The sequence below is a fragment of the Diadema setosum genome, chromosome 22 (genome assembly GCF_964275005.1).
Source record: "Diadema setosum chromosome 22, eeDiaSeto1, whole genome shotgun sequence".
Classification (NCBI taxonomy): Eukaryota; Metazoa; Echinodermata; class Echinoidea; order Diadematoida; family Diadematidae; genus Diadema; species Diadema setosum.
Genome location: NC_092706.1, coordinates 13,927,154 through 13,946,053, shown reverse-complemented (window position 1 = coordinate 13,946,053; position 18,900 = coordinate 13,927,154). Strand labels below are relative to the sequence as shown.

At 37.2% G+C, this 18,900-nt stretch overlaps 1 protein-coding gene across 1 annotated transcript; it reads left to right on the top strand.

The window, feature by feature from the left end:
- The first annotated feature begins 8,994 nt into the window (after positions 1-8,994).
- Positions 8,995-18,466, top strand: LOC140245155 (caspase-3-like). The gene is made up of 6 exons (XM_072324754.1): positions 8,995-9,145; positions 12,516-12,598; positions 15,756-15,972; positions 17,355-17,585; positions 17,977-18,086; positions 18,275-18,466. Exons 1-6 carry the CDS (start codon positions 8,995-8,997, stop codon positions 18,464-18,466), a joined length of 984 nt encoding a protein of 327 aa, XP_072180855.1.
- Positions 18,467-18,900: the final 434 nt, after the last annotated feature.

Genomic DNA, 18,900 nt, shown 5'->3' with positions numbered 1-18,900 from the left:
ACGGGATTAAACTGAAATACAAACAAGAGATGACAATAGAACATGCAAGTTTTCTTGGTAGAGGGCAAGAATATAGGAGCAAGTCCTAAATGTCAGGAATTTCATTGAAAAATGTCGTTAGCATAAACTTACACTGTACGTTCGCTTTTTAATGGATTATTCACCGGCATATGACTGCATAGGTCATAAGAAGCAGTGGTTCATCACGCAGAAAAGAGATTCCCTAGTCACATCAGTTGATCAAATTCAAATGCCTTTATAAAGACCAAGAATCAGCTTTAAGCATATCATTAGGAGAGTCTGATTGGATAAAGATTGTTCGTGGAGTACCACAAGGTTGTGTGGTGTCACAAGCCTAATACAGTCAAACCTGTCTATAGTGGCCACCCAAGGGAAACAACAAAAGTGACCGCTATAGACAGGTTGGCAGCCATTTTGAATTTCAATACTTGCATTTAATAATAGCAGAAAATACCGCATGCTATTCTAAAAAAAAAAACAAACAACAACAGCAGCAGTGCTATTGTGGGGATTTTTGTTGTACAGTTCACTTCATATCATTTTTTTTTTCTTTGCCTGCTTCTGTTCTTTTGATGTTAAAAATGATATTTCGGGCCTGAGGAAGTTCTTTGGTTCATACCGGTTTCCATGAATGGGTTTCACGAGTGCTGAGTTCGACGGAGATTGATAATGTCCGAAGCTTACGTAAACAACAAACAATACCCAGACAAGTACCATATTGTCCTTATTCAAAGGGACTTAAACATAGAGAGGTGGCCGCTAAGACAGGTTTGACTGACGTTATGTTTATTCTGAACACATAATAAGAGAAGCACTGAAGAAGTTCAGGTTTGCTGACGACACAACCAACATATATAAGAGTAACAGCAGCACTACATAGAGCTTTTGAAGATTAATTTTTTTTTGCAAGATTTTTCCAGCTAGTGAAGTTCATCCTCAATGTACCAAGAATACTGGAAGCGGGTAATGTTTTCAGGTCTCTTGCTTTTGCCTCACTCAACTCTTGGCAATGCGGAGGACATCTCCTTCGGTGGGAACGTTTTCGGCATGGAATACTATGTGAAATCAATGGCCTTATAGTGTCTCCTTCCAGCGTTTTCTGCCTTTCTTGTTATGGCAGTCGGTGAGGTTTGCGACCTCTGCTGCTTCGTTGTAGCCAGATTCGTCTTGCAGAATATCTTTGCAGTGAGGATAACACTCTTCGTCCTCCTTGGGAACTACTTGCGATCAATGTCAAGGGGTTGTTGGTCCTTGCTGCGTTATAACAATTCAGTATGGTAAATCGCAGCTGTGTAGATTTTTAGCTGGAAGGATGCTATTCACTTTCTCAATAAGCAGTGAAATTTGTTTAGAGTCTATAACACTTTGCCTGGTTCGGTCGGGACGAGCTCAGTTAGGCTACTGAGACTATAAAAGATAATCGTTCTTTGCTGGAATCAGAAGTAATTTCTGAGAATGGCAAGGGTTAACAGAGACCAAAGTAGGATTGGATAGCTTTCAAGATGTTTTGGCTTTATACAAAATTTAATACTCCACGCGCATATGTCCATTCTTTTAGTGGCCTACGATCTGCACTGGTTGCTGCGTAGTCCGAAGTCGTCCTGCCGCAACTGAAATCTCCTGCCTACATGCATGGTGAACCATAGACCACTGATTATGACTACCGCTTTTTACTTGACAGATGTCGAAATTTCACTGATTAGTTCATGCTGTTAAAGTGTAGCCAAGTATTTTCAGGGCAAAGCTTTCTGTGCCGTCGGTCTACACAGAGAAAGATCATTCCTGATTTGTTAGATATCCTTGCAGATGTTCGACGACGTTGGTCTTGGCGCTCGTGGAGCCTTTTGCATTGAGTTGCAGTACACAATATCATGCTCTCAAGAGGGCTCGTGTCCCTTATACGTGTACTGAAAGTTGGCGAGCCCTTGGTGTAGACGTCATCTTGAAACACAGTATCCAGGTTGATATTTCATTTGACTTCGTTCCGCCACTCCCTTCTTTGAATGATTGCTTGTTTGTTTGTTTGTTTGTTTGTTCGTTTTCTGTTCTTAAGTTTTTTAATCTTTCTACATGCATTATTGCAGTTTCCTATGTAGTTCTCGATTGGACTTTTGATAACATTACTTCCCTGATGTTTCCATTGTCACTTTTAGCGTATTGTTAAATGCATTAGGTCACTGCATATATAAAAATCATGTGTAATATCGATATGCACTATGTTTTGATGAATGCCAAAGTTTCTTAACATATTTGTGCCTCTGAGATATCTTATCCATCCATCATTATTAACATTTTTTGGGGGTGCCACTAAAGATAGGTCCTAAAGACTGAACATAAGTGACAGTGAATTTAAACCTACACGTATCAACGATTGGATGTAATGAAATTACATAGCAGGTCTTATTATTATTGCCGGTATCGTATGTGTTCTTGAACACTTATGATTTACTCGTCTGCTTTGCTACGAATTTTTTTGTTCGTAGCCTTCATGCTACGCGTAAATGGAGAAGAGACAGAAATTGGGTCGGAAACATATTACACTGACGAAGGTAGGTATTACTGCTCTATTCTTTATGTATCCTCACATTCGCAGTATTTGATAATTATGCCCTCTAATGTTGAGGTGGGTATAGGGGTGGGCGGAATCAAACTATTGGAAGATGGTTGATTGTGAAGAAACGATCATGAAATGCATCTTACCTTTGCCTAATGTTGTCCCTGAAACGAGCCCTAATTGACTATGCCCACAAGATCACCGCTCGTGAAACTCTGTTCAGTGAAAATTGGTGGAAAAAGCTCATTAATATTTTTTCGGGCTTGAAACTTGAAAATGGAGATAGGAATGATCACGGGATTTCGTCTTTGAAAGAAGGGTTAGGCACTTAAATAAGAAATCCACCCCCCCAAAAAAAAAAAATGGATAAACTGCAAAAGAAAGAGGAAAATATTTCTTCCAGAAGGATACAAAAATGCCTAAAATCGGATAAGAAATATCAAAGGAAGATATGACATTTTGAATTTTCACGTTTTTTTTTTTGGAGAAAATCAGTCCATATGAATATTCAATGAGCGAAATACCCTTTAGAGATTTAATAGCTACTGCACAAAAAAGATAATCTCCATAATTAAAAGTAAATTCAAATACATTTGTTTTCTTGTTAAATTTAAGGGAAAAAACGAAAGAAGGTCAGATATTTTTTAAGATACCTGTAAAATATACAAACAAGGCGCGATAACTTCCTTTATAATGAAATTGATCCTTCGTGTAAAACACATTGTATTTGCCTTAAAATTTCTTCTGCGAAAGCGGAGAGAATTTTAATACACACACACTCACACGCACATGTTTGTAATGTATGCATATTGGCCTTCATATACACGTATAAATGTATATGCATTATACACGCACACGTGTGTAGTCATGTGTGCATGCAAATACCCGATTTTGTTGGCCTTTTGCTTTTTGTGATCATTCCATATCGACAACAAAAACAAGAGAAAGAACATGTCAACTTACCAACCAAATCAATATCCTATATTCTAGACACATGGCAGGACCTGGTCATGAACCAATTCGCAAATGTTGACAACAGAAGGCAACTTACATAACAGTATATGTAATACGTAAATCAGGGTTCTTGCAAAACCATCGGTTAACAATCGAATTACGCACATTCTAAAATCACATAACTTGGTATAGATCAATGATACATGTTTTGGTTGCCTGTTTGTAACCGAATTTGAGGTCATGCAGTTACGAAAAAAAAATATGTCTGAATCAACTGCAATACAGATGTAATATTATCAACGTTAATCTCTGTTTCCAGCGGGCAGGAACTTTCAACAAGTGATTAGTAGATAATACCTAATATGAACACGCATACACATATAAATACACATCTCAAGATCTAAGGTGGTAATCCTTGTAGATTACACTTTGCCTAATCTGTGCCAGTTGTTTGATATTATACAATAATTATACAATTACATCATGCTTCTTAACTCTAGGTAGTATGCTCAACTTGGGAAAAGCCCCTATTGTGGTATCTATAAAAATAAAATTAATCCATATTTGTATTTCTAATGCAGATCATATTGCGGGGTTCTCAAACCAGCCTGCCCTTGTTAGTTTCAAAAATGTAAGTATCAAATTTACGTGGTTTGTTTGTGAACTAATTTGACGAACAAGTATTGCTGCTTTAATATGCAGGATTGGACATTGTCGTTCCTTGCTATGTTGTCAGTCATCGAAATTAACCCGAGATTCTTGTCGTTAATAACTAGGTGTTTACTAAACAATGCGTTATATCCTTAATTTTACTCTGATGTAAACCCAGCGAAAAACCCATCTATATTTTGAATATGTTTACGGAAAAAGAGAATTTGGCCAAGAGCGGATGTGAGGTAACTGAAAAAATAATGGTGGATGGCTCCTTTTTAAACTGTGAATTCCTGACATTCCTTGGACCAAATCATGTCAACAACCCGCAGTTACATGCTTCGTGTACGGACATTTTGAAAAATAACGTTCCCCTACCAAGCCAGCCTAGTGCGGTGTTTTAATATTATGACATAATCCTGCATTGTCATAATCTATCAAAATTGTGTGTGTAATTCTGGGAAACAATGGTTTTAGAGATTCATCAACTTATACCTCTGGATTGGTGTAGTGCCTAACAGGATGAAAATCGTTAAAGTAGTACGAGGGGCACAGAGGATGAACAGGGAAATTATCGCCCAATATCGTTAGTGGCATCTTTTTCCAAATTACTTGGAAATAATAATAATAATAATAATACATTTATAAAGCGCATAATAAGCACATGCTTCTCTATATAACTCAACATAATAGATACAATAATTAACAAAAGGAGTAATGAATGTTTATCAAGGAAGACGAAAAAGGTGAGTTTTAAGACCAGATTTGAATTTTGAAACACTGGGTGCACATCGATTTTTTTTTTTTTTTTTTGTGGTAGATTGTTCCACTGGTATTCACACGAGATTCCATTTTAAGCGACTGTAATTCATTCATAACAGCAAAATTGGTTTTCGCAAAGATGGAATATGGAACAATTAAAACAAAACAGAAAAGAAACAAACTTCTGTGGCTCTGAAATCTGTACGCTTACATTTACTGATTCATCCGCGAATCGCGGTTAGTCTCATAGTACCTCCTAGAAGCCTGCAGATCTGGTACTCTGCACTGCTCTGGCGATAAAGGTCCAGTGGCCACTATTTGACGTATCGGCATGCTCAGCCCTGCTAGCCCGACTGCATGTTGCGCATACGGTGCATGTTTTTGTTTTTGTGTTGTTGTTTGTTTTTTTTTTCATCTGTGATGACCAGGACTCTCTTAAAGGACTGTCTCATTGTAAACAAATGACGTGCATTTAAATCTCATTTTTATATGCATAAGTTACATTGTACTTTACTTTGTTCATATGCAATTGCCATATTGTATACTTTCGTCGGAAATGAAATAAAATGAAATGAAGTGAAAGGAAAAAAAAATAGTCAGGTGCGTTGTTCAAATAGCCCAATTGTAAACTTGTACTCTTGACCGATTGCTGTTCAAAAAGGGAATTACATGACTCGGTCGTAACTACGATGTTAATGTTGTTATCTGAATATCAGTAATTCCATTGTCATTGTTAATGTTTTATACACGAAATTTTTTCGTAGAAATATCGACGCAATTAATCTATTATATAATAATGATTATGTAACCGACCATGAACTGTATCAACTATCCACCTGTACCTCGGTGAGGAAATAGTTTGTCATGTCTTGCTAATCAGTGATACAGGACGTGACTTTACTTTGTGTAAACCTTTAGTGAAAGCAGACAAACCTCTTCTTTCCCTTTCTCCTTTCAACTATCCTATCTCTATGCAAATCATCCCTCCCTCCTATTCTCCTTCCAATGTATATTATAATATTATGTTATGCTACGGGGGCTGCACGCAAATCAAGCTACGCTTATGCTGTAGCCCCTCTGTATTATTCATTGTTGTATGTTTTGTTGTACTTTTGCTGTACATTGTACACAGGCAATGAACAAGAAAATATTTATATATATTATTATATTTATGCTTGTACATGAATGTGTATATGTACAATGCTGATACAGAAACCAATAAATCAAATCAAATCAAATCAAATGTACTCTTGATATTGTCATCATAACAATGACGACGATAAAATTTACTTCATACAATCAGAACAGTTAGAAGGTGAATACAAAAAAAAGTGAAAAATCTTCCAGTACAAAATGACACATACTTTTATTCAACAGTAAAATCAGTCGTAATCATATTTATTTATTCCGTTTTATTTCCACAGGGAAGCCCTTTCAGTTAAAAAACTGATTTACAAAGGGGCCCTGCGTAAAGTTTGATATAGGTTTTATTGTATGTTTGCTTTAACGGTAAGTAACAGATTTTTTATTTATTTGTAGGATTTGATGTAAGACCTAGATAAAGCACAATGAAAACGTTACATCACTACTTTACCTAGATAACATATTGTACAAACAACATTGTTTCGTAGAAAAATTGAATTCCATAAGTCTGTGCATGTTTGTTCGGGTAATGAACTTTCACCTTTTTATCTGACTTTGTCTAATAAGAAATTTAACTAGAACATCATTTATTATCAAAATGAATCAGAATGAACATCATGAATGAACATCAGAATGAACAGAAAGAACATCATATGAAAATGAATCAGAATCAGAATAAAAAATTAAAAAATAGAAAATTTTTTTTTTCCTCTAAACCGAATGGTCTTGGCGTAATAAAAGATAAAAAGTGAAAGAACAAAAAATTCTAGAAAAGAAAATTAAAAAGGGAGAATTTCTATCCATCGTTAAAGTTTATTTTGGTCTTTAGTTTAGTTGCATTTACACAATAGAATGTATGCAACTTTTTTTAAGGAGAATTTGACGTTTAAATGGTTTTCTTTTCGTTAGTTTCCTGACGTAGAAACAAATTTAATATGAGTCATGCTGTACATGGATAAGTCATGCAGATAAATGTTTTCACTATCATCAGACTTACTAATATCAAATACAATTGTATTGTCCTTTTTTTTCCACAGGGAGTAAAATGTTGCCGCCATTTCAAGTTCAAGGCAAAAGGCCGCTTCCACAGCTTCGAACGTCCTTGGGTATATGACGGGCTCGCAGAAGATGGTGCAACTGGTTTGCAGGTTGTTGTAACTGGCAAAGGTTCCTTAAAGCAAGTGTGGCCAATTCTGGAGTTGGCGATGGTTGATTACCTCATTAAGCAGAAAATACTGAACGGTGCGTCTACATCGTAGTCAACTACAACTCGTGTAGAGACAGGGATGACGAGCACAGTTATAAATGAAAAATGGTATTTGCCCTCCTCATCCCGATTTTCAAGAAATGGTTTAATTCTTTGTGTAAAAACAATACACGATTACCAGCTAAATTATTGCTGAAAGGATGAAAATATCATCCTTACAATGTAAATGGCATAAAGACTAAGTACTGATGTATAATGATAATATATAGCATATGAAATCAAACTAAGAATGTACATAACGAAAAGATAACTACAAAATATGACTTCATGGAAATACTGGAGTAGGACCTAATATTGAACTTTTAATGAAAATCTGTACAATTTTATAGCGACAGATATACTAGTACAGAAATTTACGTGGATTCTAATAGAATTTTAAAACGCGGTGTTCAGCAATTGTATGAATCCGACCGTTTTACATTTGAACTGTGTACATGTTGATACATGCCTGAAAGAAATGTAAGCATTTTCCCTGTTTGGTAGCCGTCCTCATCTTGTAGACTATTTGATAAGGATTTAGTAAACTCAATACAAAGCTTTTAGTCTAGCTTCTAGCAGTTCAAGTCAGTTTGGAAAAGCATTTTCACAATTTACATCAAGAATTTTGTGCTCTTTTTTCATAACTTACATAAAGAATTTTGTACCCTTTTTTTTCTACTTGTTTGAATGTCATAAGTCCACCATTAAGAACTCGTATCAAAACAATAATTCCAAAGTTGGGCGAATGCTGTTAACCCGATACAGACACGTATAAGATCTGATGTTGGAACGTTATATCATTCTGAACATACAGTTTTTTGATACCTTAAAAAAATTAAAAAAAAATAAATAAAATCTGCAGTATGTGCTTCCCATCTCAAATTCGACTGAATAATACATACACGAAGCATCCTTACAGTTTCAACAAATCTCCAGCAACCGAGTCTCTGAAAACACTGCGTTTATTCCAGATGATTTTCATGCTATTCAAAATCTTAGTTTTGCATTAGATGTTCTTGAAATATTCAAAAGCATCAAACCAATGTTTAAGGTCTAGTAATTTGATAAAAATGATTATAGATATCTCAACTCTAGGTTATTATTTTATTCTTTTTCTGCCTCCCGACACAATGCAAACAAAACAAATATTACATTTCTCTCAAAATATTTCTCCCAAAGGTTCACATCGAAACGGTATGGTAAACCTCATAGGACCATTTAGCAGTAAGAGATGAAGTTCTGATAGTCTTCCAGCGGAGAGGTTATACGTCGTGAAAGTACTGGATCACTTTCATATGAACGAGAAATAATTTGCATCATTGCAGTTGTCTTCCAGGGTAGGCCCTACATCGTCATGTGTGTCTGGGGCGGAGAAGAGGGACTCAACTCAAGAAATATTTGAAGTTTATGGCGTGAATCTAAATCACATACAACCTTTAATGTCTCAGCAAACACATTCAAAGTCTTTTAAAAAATTCGGTAAAGAACAAAGAAATACGGAAAATAAGCAATACACTAACCGCTTCACACCGACTTTCATCAAATAATCGCTAAATAATGGTAACGTTAGACAGACAACGTTCAAGCCACGCCCAGATATCGCATTATGCCTTTTAATGTCACTGCAGTTAAACCGTGTACAGTCCAGTCATATTCAGCCTTGATGGCAAGCTCATGTGCCCCCGGGGATATTGTGAAGTGCGACCAGAAGTGTACTTTCTCGTGTAGCGTTCCCGAGCCCGATCTTGCTGGAGACACGGAGCTAGTTTGCTGTGAGAACGGAGCCTGGTCAGATGCATTTCCCACCTGCAAAGGTAGGAGTTAATGACCAAGCCGTTTGTCATTTCTTTAAAAAGTTAACCTTAAGCAATTCTGAGTCATTTGGGGAGGAAACTCATGTCAAGAGTTGCTAACTTCTTACGTAATCATCTTCAGTGATAAAGATTACGAAAGGAAGAAAGACTAGTTTTCAAAACGAAACGGGTAGAAATATCTGGATAAATATTATACCGTGTGAGGTGATTTTTACCAGAAGCATACCTTCTTGAATGTTCGGGATGATTAAAAAAATGTCTCTGGTTTTCCTTTCATGCTGTTGGTATGTGCAATTGAAGCTGACACTGATGTTACCAGTGAAAGAGTAACAGAGACGCTGAGCCCGTCGACACGGTCAATGACAACAGTAACGACATCGTACCAACCTATACCGTCGATGACTACAGTGATGACATCGGACCGGACTATCAGTCACGATAATTCTACAGCGACTTCCGCAGGAAAAACGGCATCAAAAATGGCTACAAAAGTGACTTATCATACTGGAGGTCGTACAGGTCACTACAACACTATTTTACAGAAATAGAAAACAAAAGAAAAAATCATGGACAAACTTATCTTCATCCACTGTCATGTCATATGGTAGTCGATCCCTACCTATGATTACAAAATGATTAGAAATCAATCTTTATCGCACATTTCCCTCATTGGTACATTCTAATATACACAGGGATTACTAACATTTGCATTGCAAAACTGCAATCTAAAATTAAAAGTTATTAAAAGCACTGTTTGCAGTCGTATTACATGAGCTCAAACCTACAAATCGTGCTGTCTTGAATTTGCAAAATATCAGTTCAGTAGTGTAAGCACGTTTACGTAGATCTTGTTTGAAGGATTAACGTTTTGACGAAATAAATATTTCATACGGTGTTTTGACATTTTGTTTTTCAATTTCAGATTCCTTTCATACGTCATTCCTTTACTTTTTGCTGCTCTCATTGTTGGTTCCTGTTGTCATGTGTCTCATTCGGAAGTGCAAACGTAACAAGGTATTGTTGATGTTATACTGTCCATAAGCTCGTGTTAAAAAAAAAAATGTAGAATAAGATTAACTCTTTAAGGAGGACGAAGAGAAGAAGAGTCGGTTCACAACAATATGGCAGAGGTAAAGGTGTCAGATATTAAATTTCAAAGATCAAAATGTTACATCAAAAATTATTCTATTTACCCCGGGCATTCATACTTTGCACAAGTAAACTCGCTCAATTTCAAAAGGGAGAAATCACAAACTGTCATTTCTAGCAAAATGCAAGTTCTTTGCAATATCGTCAACGGTGCAGAGATTTCAAACTCAATGCACATGACATACCGTGTCTACATGTTTAAAGGAGAACGCAGGATGATTTTCCAGACAGTTGCATTTGAACATCTATAAATTGGCTGCACTGACTTCAGGGTAATTGAATCTATAGCGATTGTGATATAAAGGAACAGGATTGTTTTCAAAATTCATAACAAAACACAGTAAACAAGGATGACATAGCAGCTTCATGTAAGAATGCATGAGTGGGTGCTCATGGAAGCCGAACAAAAGAAGAAAGTATGCATAGATTCTACACAGATAGAGAAGAAGAAGTTTTAAGTGGTATTGTAATGGAGTTACATTGCTACATTAATAGAATAATTATGTGAGCCTCCTATGTCATCGTCCTTTTTCAGTGTAATATGTTGAGTGTTTTTTTTTTCATTTTAGAGTATTGAGTATTATCTGCTGAAGGACCATTATAAATTCAACAAACCTATAAAGAGCATTATCTATTCATGTAGTACATAATGTGAAATTATATAAGTTAATCGTCTCGAGTGCCCCTTTAATTCTGAAATCAGTAATTCTAATTTGTTTCATAACACTCGATAATTCATTCCTGGCTGAATTAACATTTGTGGTTCAATGAATAACGAAGATAATTATATATTCTTAACGCTTTTTATTTTCATTTATGTTTCAATATCAAGAGATACGAACCTCTGGATGAAACGCTGGATGAATCCCACTCATTAGAAGATGTTGGTTAGTATGCTTATCAAAATCAAAATGCTAGTTCCAAAAAAAGTAACTAACTTAATAACTTTACCTGTGCTCTATTTTCAAAGTGAAATCAAGATGACAGTATCAAACGTTTACTTTTACAGCTTTTGACTGTCCAACTACAGTCGATTAGATCACAAAAAGGAAAAAGAACTCGACAAATAACAAAGTCTGATATTGGTGTTAAGATTTTGGTCTCAATACACAGTATTTGCCTCCCGAAACATCAGCTGTCATTGCTACGGTGTTCATCAGCAGACTGACCCGTCTTCACCCTAATTTATTGACCGTCGATAAGATTCTGGAGGTAAATAGTGTGTATTGATATCAAAAGATTTCCAGAACATTTTTAGATGAAATAGCGATTCGGTTGATTTTCTACCCTCCAATTACAAAGTACTGACGAGGAGAAGAGTTCTCTGTATCGCAAGCACTGGTATATCACAAGTCATATAAAAATCACGAAAAAGTCGTGTTATGAATCACATACTTAATGATATCTGTCATGAATGCAGCAAGCTTTGTGTCTGTCACGCACATATTTTCAATTATCCATTTATTTATCCTCCTCGTTGACGTGTGTATGACTCTGTCATCCTTGACCATGTAGCGTATACATATGCCAACGTATAATTTTTTTCCTGTCAAGCCGGTATACTAATATTTATACTCCAGATTCATTACAGGATTTCTTGTTTTATACAGCATCTTATTTCATCTTCTTTACCAGTGGTTTCGCTCCTAATCATCAAAACCACTCTCTTGTTCTGTTTCGAATCAATACCATCATTCCCATGACGCCAATACAGCTAAAAACCTTTCTGTGTTTTTGGGCAAGTATATTACAGCTTACAGGTTATCCAATTTCCATTGGTCTCTTTACCTCCGGACGCAGTGGCGGATCCAGAGAGGGCGCACCGGGCGCGCGCCCCTTCTTTATTTGTTGTTAAAACAAAAGAAATTTAAAAAATGAGATGAAACCCGGAAGTAGCACCAGAAATATTGTTTGTTTATCAATGCAAATATTCAAAGGAAGTGACCATCTCTTAAAGTCATTGTTATACATATACAGTATATATGTATATATATATATATATATATATATATATATATATATATATATTCATTTATCTACCAAAGACCATTTCTGCATCACAATTAGAGGAGTGGATGAGGTAAGCGTTGTTTATACATTAAACTAGACGGAGAGATACAAATATTGTGCACCTTTCGTCACAATGCAGAGAATTTTTAATGTTATGTTACAGTTGAATGTATTGCCTTGCTTATGAAGCATTTTCTGTTGACATTTTCAGGAATTTTCCCAGATACTGACGGTTCCTACACGCAGAAGATGACTCCTGCACAGCCAACGAGCGAACAGCTAGACCCGAAAGAGGTATAAAGAGTACTTGTTGTTAGGAGACCTTATCTACGGCACTTAACTCAGAAAAAAAAAAATTGACAGCTGAAGAAAAAAAAAAAAGAGAAAATGGTCATTCATTCTAAAAACCAGTCATTAAAACGATTATCATTCATGGTTCAATAGAGTGTGTAAGCCGAGTATTTGGCATCATTTTTGTGTGGTATGTGTTCACGTCTGGATAAACAGGAGGCATTGTGAGAGGGCAATAAATAGAATCGAGAGAACGAATTGAATGTAGGACCATATGTGACCCGCTACAACAAAATGATCCTAAAGTCGGGTGAGGTCGATTATTTGAAAATTGCATGGCAAAATTCCCTGATCTTTCTGCTTTAAATTGATATATAACACATTTTATGAAAATAACCGGCTGCGGAGATATCGATGTTTAAAAGAGAGCATGTCGAGACGTATGGGAAATCACTGTTTCGAGAAAAGCGCCCTAAAAGTTTTCCTTGCGACGCAATCGCGATCAAGGGACACGCAAGTTAGTTTTCACCTCCGGACAATAGAAGGTAAACCCTAGCAACCCCCGAAATGCTCATTCAAGCACAGCGTCGGCGGTCTCCTCACCGACCAATCAGTGACCAGGATGCCAGGAGAAGCGGCTGGGCAAAGTGCACCCCGCCCGCACGCACCAGTCGACTTGGCAGTGTGCGAGCTTCACGCTTCGGTTAGCGGCAAGCAGCAAACTGACCAATGAGATCACTCCGGTCGTTGTTAGGGGCGGAGCCTATCTGTGGCGCTCAATCCAAATTTTCGAACCGGTTTCTGCTTGGTTGAAACGCCAAAAACATGGCCCAGAAAAACGCTATTTTTTGGTCTTTCTTTTCATCATTTTGCTTCAAAATTTCGACAGATGATAGAAGACATGTCAGACTCCAATAATATGTCAAGATCAGAAAATCGTAAGTTTTGACCAATTATGATGCTCTGACTTCAAACTCGATTTTCACGGCTTCGGCCGTGCGCGACTTTAGGACCTTTTTGTTGTAGCGGGTCACATATTTAATAAAATGCATTATGTGTGGGGTTTTTTCAGAAGTGAAGTCTCTCTCTCTCTCTCTCTCTCTCGCACACACACACACACACACACTAAAGAAATGTACACGCTCGCACACATACACAAACAAGCATACGAGGAACATACACACACACACACACACACACACACACACCACGCACATTACATAGAACATTTTGATGCAGACTGGATCATTTGGGAGAAACAACTGTGATGTTAATGCACCAAACTTGTATCAAGGCATTATGTTAATTGAAAGTTATAAAAAGTTAATTTTCATGTTTAAATGAAATTGGAAGTTTGTGGGAATGGGACTGTTCGTGTGTGTGTGTGTGTGTGCGTGAGTGTGACAGCGAACTTGCTTCTGAAAGAAAAAACACACACAATATGTAATGCACTTCGTTAGATAGGGTCCGGCATTCAATTTTTTCTGGCACTTTAAAACGTTGGCGGGAGTCGATTTTTTTTTTTCTTTTTCAACTCGTGCGCCTTTTCCAAAAACGGAGGAACAGTAAAAAGAATAATAATTAGAAAGCTGCGCAACGTTTTCTCTTTCGTCATATCTCACATATCCAAATTATTTTCAGGAGAAGTCAAAGCTGTATGTCTCACTGGTACTTTAATCTCACTAAGAGGTCAAGCTTGAAGCGACCGTCTCATCTATTATTCATAATTCTCTACCCCCAAAAGAATACGCAAATAAAGGGTTGAAGAATAGGTCCACTGGGTAATCGAGGTTGGATCTGCCTGAACCGTGTCGAGCGGTTGAGACATTGGCGTTCCACGCTAGACAACCCGGGTTCGATTCCAATTCGAGATCATTTTTTTTTTTCAACGCATGCACCCTTTCCCAAAAAGGAGGAACAGTATAAATGAGGAATAACAATTCCAAGTTAATCTTTTTTTTTTTTTTTTTTTCTTTTTCGTCATATCTCATACATGTATAACAGATCCTCCATTTCCGGATTTCTTTAGCTGACAAGCAAGCCAAAAAAACAAACAAACACACAAACAAACACCTTAACCTTACCACGCTCACACTTCAAAATCTCTATTTATTTCTATTCATTGCCACTTACGTACTTCCGGGTTTTAAAAAAAAAAGTGTGGAGCCCCAAAGTGATGACACCATATGTATTCCTTTGTATGGTGCACAAAAAGTGTGTGTGTGCGGGGGGGGGGGGGCGAGCCCCCACGGCCCCCATGGTTTCGCTGGCCATGTATAATACATGTATCATGCCAGGGATATTGATTAGGCGTACTGCGTTAACATGGTAAAGAGGGTCATTAAATAATTTGCCATCAAAGGCTATGAAAGCACAATGTAATACAATTTTTCTTGCGGCTTACATTCTGTCTTCACCGGAGCTTGTGTATGTTCTAACTGTGGTAAAGGGATTTATGAATAAATTCAAATGCATGTTTTCTCTTAGAATTACTTGATGAATTTGAGGAACAAAGGTATGGCATTTATTCTTAACAACAACAACTTCGTGGACCGACGAAAGAGGAGGGGATCAGAAGTTGACGTAATAAATGTAACCCACGTCTTCCAAGAAATCGGCTACAAGATCATGGTAGTCCAAGACCTCACAGCAAATGTAAGATTGTCATGATTGTAAAGATTGTTTTCCGAAAAGTCAGTCATTGTCAGCAGAAAAAAAAAACACAGGCTAAAATACATTAGTCAGTAAAATTGCTGGTTATATTGCAAAATAACAACAATACTTGAGAGTTTTTTTTTTTTATTCAAGGCAGTAATATTAAAATAGAAAAAAAAAAAACCCAGATGAACAGTACATTCTGCTTATCTCTTAGTTCTACCTTCATGTTCAATCAAGAAGATACCATTTTAGTGTGGAAATGCTCACCCTTGTCGTATAATGTAATAGTCATCCGAATAACAAACCTTCGGAATAACGAACTTAATATTAAACCCAAAACATATCACGACTACCGATTAACGAATTGTAATACATGATCCACCTCCAACAACTGTCATTCCTTCGGTAACGTCTACTATCTACTATAAGTATGCATGGTTTTGGTTAAAGAGTAAAACTGTGTTAACTGCCTTGGGACTATGAAATCCATTTCGTGTGATAGGAGATCAGGGACTCGCTCGCCTCACTGAAGACAAAGATTCGCCCATCTCACACATCGGCCGTTCTCGTATTCATGAGTCACGGAGACAGCGAAGGGATTTGTGGGAAGGACGGAAGCGTCATCACTGTGGAGGAAATCAAGGAGACGTTTTCCGGGAGGAACTGTCCAAACTTAAGAGAAAAACCCAAAATAATTTTCTTCCAAGCTTGCAGAGGAGGTAATTGAACTTCTGCTTTCAATGTGTGAATGGTGGTGGCCTGTAGCAAGCGGTCTGGATCAGTCAAGATCTTTTTTTTTTCAGTCGTAAGTGTACGAACACACACGCGCTGACATATAAAATTGAGTCGGTAGTTACCATCTGGTCAAATTCGGGGGGGGGGTCGGAGACTAATTGATTTTTTACTTGAATTTGTATGCTGGATTGCTTATTGTGAATTCATAAAAAGTGCCAAAAATATGATAGCATTTTTCACTTATTTCTTCTTTCGTAACCTTGCAATATGAGAATATAGTCCATGGGCCAGGCCAGATATTGGTACCATCTGAGGTGGCAATACCTTTTTGGTGTCATTTTGTTTGTCGGGCATAGATATGCTTATCAAGCTATGATAGCATTTCCAAATGAGTAGCTTAGTCATAGTAAATGAATTTTAAACCAATTTGGTTTCGTTGTTATATCCCTGTACTTCTGAATCGAGACCAACCGCTATACAAAGAAGAGCACTGTCTTCTGTATGTTCACAGGTCTTTATTTAAGGCAGCGAAGGGAATATCCAAGGGTTATGATGTCCGCAGCGCTTAGTCTAATATTCAAGACGGCGAAGGGAATATCCAAAGCTTATGATACAGTGTATATCCCTTTATCTAAAAACAACAACAACAACAAAGCAATTTCTCGTGAATTTTAGCGTCTTTTTCAATTATTTATCATTTTCCGGTGAAAACGCTGGGTTGAAAACGCTAATACCACGCCAATGTCGCCTTATTTCCATCCAACAATGAAAAATTATGCAAAAACAATGTACCGGTACACTACAATACATTATAATTAATAATGTTGTAAATGAACAGAGTGATTTTTGTTTAAAACTGATGTATTTGTTAAGAGGGTGGTATAAAAACAGTATAGATAATCCCTTTTATTAGCAACTTTAGATATGATAACGGTATATTGTTCTAGATAAAGACTAAGCGCACCGCGTGACAGCTGTGGACATCATAACCCTTTGGATATTCCCTTCGCTGCCTTGAATGAAGACTAAGCGCACCGCGTTTACAACAGAACACCTGTGGACATACAGAAGGCAGTGCTCGTATTTGTATAGCGGTTAGTTTCGATTCAGAAGTATAGGGATATAAAAACGAGACCAAATTGGTTAAAAATTCATTTATTATGACTAAGCTACTCATTTGGAAATGCTATCATAGCTTGATAAGCGTATCTTTGTCCGACAAACAAAATGACACAAAAAAGGTTTTGCCACCTCGGGTGGTACCAACAACGCATTTTTCGGCTCTTGGCCCATGGACTAATAGGTGATATGGAGCCATCAACTTTAGTGAGATGACAGAAACATGTATGACTTGCTTTATCTCCAGATAAAGTGACGATGAGTGCAACTGATAAATCGGCACAGCAGGAATCACGCTCTGAAATGGGTACTAATGGTACCGGCTCTTTCAACCCAGTTGACATTGGAGATGAATCGGGAAAGGGAGTCGATGACGGTGCTTATGCGGCGTGCCAGAGTTCGGGGAGCCCTCAACCTGTCGAGTTCGACAATGTTCCTGACAATGCGCACATGTTCATCGCTCATGCGACTTGCGAAGGTAAAGGAGTGCTCATGGCAAAATTACAACTATACCTACGTTGTGTCATTATTACGTAAACAATAATCGTGATAATAGTATCATTGGTAACATTAACGGCTTTCTTTTCCTCCGCTGCTGTATAATTTGCTTGCACTGATTCTGTTGGTAGTTCTTGTGGGGTAATGAACGTTGTGACACAATCTCCTCCGAGAAGACTTGGAAAATACTCGAAGTGACATTTCAGCAAATGGAAGCCAAATAAACATTGTCTATTCACACACAAAAAACAAAACAAAAACCAATTGAAATGTTTATTTTTTTTTAAATCCCAGATAAATCAGTATTTCACGCTCATAAATTGAGAAAGTCTTAAAGATTCATTCTCCAATTCTCTACTAACCCATCTCAGGCTATGTTGCACTGAGGAATAACGTCAACGGGTCTTGGTTCATTCAGGCGTTGTGCGAGGAACTTCTCGCTGGGGCACACCTCTATGACCTTAGCACCATAATGACAAAGGTAAGGTCATGACAAAGACGAGATTTAAAAAAAAAAACGACAAAAAAAATGCATTAAGTAGCCGACAAGTAGTTATAGTGTATTCTGATAATCCGATAGCAATATCATTATTGTTACTTTCGTTGCTTTTTGAAACGTTTATTTTCCATCTCAGCGTGTCCTTTTTTTATTTCGAATTTCTCACAAAGGTGAGTTGGCGTGTCCAAAGACAGCGAGGCTGCGTACGCCAGGACAGTGGTATGGTGATCACCTACCAGACAACGCAGACGATCAGCCAGGGGATAGTGAAGAAGATATACTTCTTGCCCAAGTATCCTCCCGAAAGATTCCCTGCAGTCTCTCGGAGCATGGATACAGCGTCTCGGAATCATATAGTGTGACATCATCCACTCATCCTCTGTGTTGTGAGCTCAAGATCAATCTATACAGAATATTGTAGAACGACTATTACACTAGCCGCTTTCAAAGCAGCTTGAGATGTCACGTCTGTAAGTAATGTTTAGCTCAAGCCCCATAACTGATAGTCGTATGAAAGGATGTTGGCTTGGTATATTGGAACCTTATAAAAAGTATTCATGTGTTTTGGGTTGTTTTTTTTTTTTACAGTCAAGTGTTATTTATGTGTGTTTATGGAGAATTATTTACATCCGTGCATCTCAACCTTTTTCTCTCTCTCTTCTTTCTTTCTTTTTTTCTTTAAAACAATAACAACAACAACCACGTTGACTCATATATATATATATATATATATATATATATATGAGAACCAGTTAGGTCACATATGAATTTTTTTTTTTTAATGTCATTCTTGGCC

What these genes read in the sequence shown, in the direction of transcription:
- LOC140245155 (XM_072324754.1), top strand. Translation starts at nt 8,995, where the DNA reads ATGGCAAGCTCATGTGCCCCCGGGGATATTGTGAAGTGCGACCAGAAG. An exon ending in AACAGCTAGACCCGAAAGAG is followed by an intron (nt 12,599 to 15,755) that starts GTATAAAGAGTA and finishes TTCGTGTGATAG; the next exon opens with GAGATCAGGGACTCGCTCGC. An exon ending in CGCTCATGCGACTTGCGAAG is followed by an intron (nt 17,586 to 17,976) that starts GTAAAGGAGTGC and finishes AACCCATCTCAG; the next exon opens with GCTATGTTGCACTGAGGAAT.